At 58.0% G+C, this 4,039-nt stretch overlaps 1 protein-coding gene across 1 annotated transcript in view; it reads right to left on the bottom strand.

Annotated features, from left to right (window-relative positions):
• EIF4B (eukaryotic translation initiation factor 4B) overlaps window positions 1–3,691 on the bottom strand; it is a gene marked incomplete at its 5' end in the record, with an annotated part of 9,492 nt that extends 5,801 nt beyond the window's left edge. The window contains 4 exons of the mRNA XM_027672042.1: window positions 38–92; window positions 801–917; window positions 1,990–2,198; window positions 3,523–3,691. Of these exons, the coding sequence (XP_027527843.1) occupies window positions 38–92; window positions 801–917; window positions 1,990–2,198; window positions 3,523–3,691 (550 nt within the window). The remainder of the gene's footprint in view (window positions 1–37; window positions 93–800; window positions 918–1,989; window positions 2,199–3,522) is intronic.
• Window positions 3,692–4,039: the final 348 nt, after the last annotated feature.

Raw genomic sequence — 4,039 nt, 5'->3', positions numbered from 1 at the left:
TCCCAATCCCAATCCCAATCCCAATCCCAACCCTCACCTTTATCCTGAGCTTGATCCGCCACATCCACTCGTATCCTTCTGTTCCCTAAAGACTGGGAACGGCAGCGGGACGGGAATGTTGGGAATTCCTTCCCGACATCCCAGCAAACCCTCCCCCTCCTCCCAGTGGGAGCCATTCCCCCTCCCTGGAGCCTCCGGAGGGATTGGAATGTGCTCCTGGAAGTTGGGGGCTCTTCCCAGTTCTGGCCCTGCTCCATTGGGATGGGATTCACTGGGATGGGATGGGATTCCAGGGATGGGATTCCTTGGGATAGGATTCCCTGGGATGGGATTCCTTGGGATGAGATGGGATTCCGGGGATGGGATTCCTTGGGATAGGATTCCCTGGGATGGGATTCCTTGGGATAGGATTCTCCAGGATGGGATGGGATTCCGGGGATGGGATTCCTTGGGATAGGATTCCCTGGGATGGGATTCCCCGGGATGGGATTCCTTGGGGTGGGATTCCTTGGGACGAGGTTCCCAGGGATGGGACGAGATTCCAGGGACAGTATGGGATTCTCTGGGATAGGATTCCCCAGGATGGGATGGGATTCCCAGGGATGGGATGAGATTCCAGGGATGAGACGGGATTCTCTGGGATGGGATTCCCTGGGATGGGATTCCCCAGGATGGGATGGGATTCCCAGGGATGGGATGAGATTCCAGGGACAGGATGGGATTCCCCAGGATGGGATGGGATTCCTTGGGATGTGATTCCCAGGGCTGTGATTCCCAGGGATGAGATTCCCAGTTCTCACCTCCTCGTTGAGGCTCAGGGCCTGGAAGAGGGAGTCGATGTCCTCGAATTCCGCGTATCCGAAGCCTTTCAAGCGCTCGGGATTGGTTGGTTCCCGCGGGAGCCGCACGGCGCTGATCTGGGAATGGGGATGGGAAAACAACCCTTGGGATCCCCCTCGGGATCAGGGGGAGGGAAAACATCCCTTGGGATCCCCCTCGGGATCACGGATTCCCCGTGGGAATGCCGGGGGGGAAACCGGGAATCCGGGATGGGGCCACTCGTGGAGATCCAGGGATTCCTTGGGAATGTGGCCCCGTGTTCCTCAGGCTCCGGGGTCTCCTAGAGCTGGGAATGCTGAGCCAGAGCTGGGAATGCCACTCTGGGAGGTGGGAATTCCACTTCAGGGGTTGGGAATGCTGATCCCAGAGCTGGGAATTCTGCTTGGGGGGCTGGGAATGCTGAGCCCAGAGCTGGGAATTCTGCTCCAGGAGCTGGGAATTCCAACCTGGGAGAGGGGAATGCTGAGCAGGGGGTTGGGAATGCTGAGCCCAGAGCTGGGAATATCAGTCTGGGAGGTGGGAATTCCACTTCAGGGCCTGGGAATGCTGATCCCAGAGCCGGGAATTCTGCCTGGGGGCGGCTGGGAATGCTGGCTCCAGAGCCAGGAATTCCAGTCTGGGAAGCAGCAACGCCACTCCCAGAGCTTGGAATTCCAACACCAGAACCGGAAACACCCTCCACTCTGGGAACGCTGCTCCGGGGGGATTCCTTGGGATTGGGATTCCCCGGGATGGGATGGGATGGGATTCCCTGGGATGGGATTCCCCACGATGGGATGAGATTTCAGGGATAGGATGGGATTCCCCAGGATGGGATTCCCCAGGATGGGATGAGATGGAATTCCCTGGGATGGGATTCCCTGGGATGGAATTCCCCAGGATGGGATGAGATCCTGGGGGTAGGATAGGATTCCCCAGGATGGGATTCCCTGGGATGGGATTCCCCACAATGGGACGAGATCCTGGGGACAGGATAGAATTCCCCAGGATGGGATTCCCTAGGATGGGATTCCCCAGGATGGGATTCCCCGGGATGGGAGGGCTGGGAATTCCCAATCCGGGAGTCGTTGAAACCCCCCAACCTCCAGCGCCGGGAACGCCGCTCCCACTTTTCCCTCATTATTCCCAACCCTCCAGAAGGCGACTCACGTTGAGGCCTCGGAAGAAATCCTTGATGGACTCCTCGGTGACGTCGTAGGGCAGGTTTCCCAGGAATGCCGTGTACGGGGGGGATTTGGGGAGGCGGCTTCTGTCGATGTTGGGCTCGCGGGCGGCGCGCGGCGCCGTCGGCAGCAGCGTGCGGTCGATGGGCGGCCCCCGGTAAACGTCGTCGTCGTTGCTGTGCCACGTGGTGGAGGCTGCGGGGAGAGACGGTGGTTAAGGAGGGATGCGGCCCTGAGGGGGGGACTGGAGCGAGCTGGAGGCAACTGGAAGCAACTGGAGGGAACTGGGGTCAACCAGAGTCAACTGGAGTCAACTGGAGTCAGAAAGAGTCAACTGGAGTCAACCAGAGTCAATGGGAGGCAACTGGGTTCAGAAAGAGTCAACGAGAGGCAATTGGAGTCAACTGGGTTCAGAAAGAGTCAACTGGAGTCAACTGGAGTCAACTGGGTTCAGAAAAAGTCACCTGGAGTCAACTGGAAGCAACTAGAGTCAATTGGAGGCAACTGGGGTCAACCGGAGTCAACTGGAGTCAACCAGAGTCAATTGGAGGCAACCGGGGTCAGAAAGAGTGAACTGGAGTGAACCGGAGTCAACTGGAAGCAACTGGAGTCAATTGGAGGCAACTGGAGGCAACCGGAGGCAACTGGGTTCAGAAAGAGTCAACTGGAGTCAACTAGAGGCAACTGGAGTCAACTGGAGGCAACTGGAGTCAACTGGGGTCAGACAGAGTCAACTGGAGTCAACCAGACTCAATTGGAGGCAACCAGGGTCAGAAAGAGTCAACTGGAGGCAACTGGAGGCAACTGGAGGCAACCAGAGTCAACCAGAGTCAACTGGGGTCAGTAAGAGTCAAATGGGTCAACTGAAGTCATCCAGAGTCAACCGGAGTCAACTGGAAGCAACTGAAGTCAACTGGAGGCAACTGGAGTCATCTGGAGGCAACCGGAGTCAACTGGAGCCATCCCACCCCCCATTCCCATCCCGGGAACGCCAATTTGGGAGCTGGGAACACCATTCCCATTGCCTGGCCCACCATTCCCACCCCAAGAACGCCGGGAATGCCATTCCCATTCCCGGGACTCCCCCACCGTCGAGGTCGTCGGTCTCGTCGGCCATTCCCATTGCCAGGAACACCATTCCCACCCCAGGACCACCATTCCCATTGCCTGGCCCGCCATTCCCACCCCGGGAACGCCAGGAATTCCCGGGAATTCTGACCCTCGAGGTCGTCGGTCTCGTCGGCCATTCCCATTGCCGGGACCGCCATTCCCATTGCCTGGCCTGCCATTCCCACCCCAGTAACACCATTCCCATAGCCTGGCCCACCATTCCCATTGCCTGGCCCACCATTCCCATCCCAGGAACACCATTCCCACCCCAAGCCCACCCCCCATTCCCATCCTGGGAACACCAATTCAGGAGCCAGGAACACCATTCCTATTGCCAGGACCACCATTCCCATTGCCTGGCCCGCCATTCCCATTGCCAGGAATGCCAGAATTCCCGGGATTCCCTCACCGTCGAGGTCGTCGGTCTCGTCGGCCCAGCTGACGGGTTTGGGGATGAAGGTGGGGCCGCCGCCCCCCCCGTCCTCCGCCAGGAAATCCGTGAGGGTCAACGTCTTCCCCTTCTTGGGCTTCTTCTTCGCCGCCGCTGCAACCGGAACGGGAATGGTTACACTGGGAATGGGTTAGACTGGGAATGGGAACGGGTTACACTGGGAATGGGATATACTGGGAATGGGAATGGGTTATACTGGGAATGGGAAAGGGTTAGACTGGGAATGGGAAAGGGGTATACTGGGAATGGGAACGGGTTACACTGGGAATGGGTTACATTGGGAATGGGGATGGAAATGGGTTATACTGGGAATAGGGATGGGAATGGGAATGGGTTATACTGGGAACGGGGATGGGAATGGGTCATACTGGGAATGGGAGCGGGAAAGGGTTATACTGGGAATGGGATACACTGGGGATGGGTTACATTGGGAATGGGAATGGGGATGGGTTATACTGGGAATGGGAACGGGAAA

This window comes from Neopelma chrysocephalum, unplaced genomic scaffold (assembly GCF_003984885.1).
Source record: "Neopelma chrysocephalum unplaced genomic scaffold, ASM398488v2 Primary Assembly neopelma1_97344, whole genome shotgun sequence".
NCBI classification, from domain to species: domain Eukaryota; kingdom Metazoa; phylum Chordata; class Aves; order Passeriformes; family Pipridae; genus Neopelma; species Neopelma chrysocephalum.
Note: the sequence above shows the minus strand (reverse complement) of the source record. Positions and strands in the feature narration are given on the sequence as shown.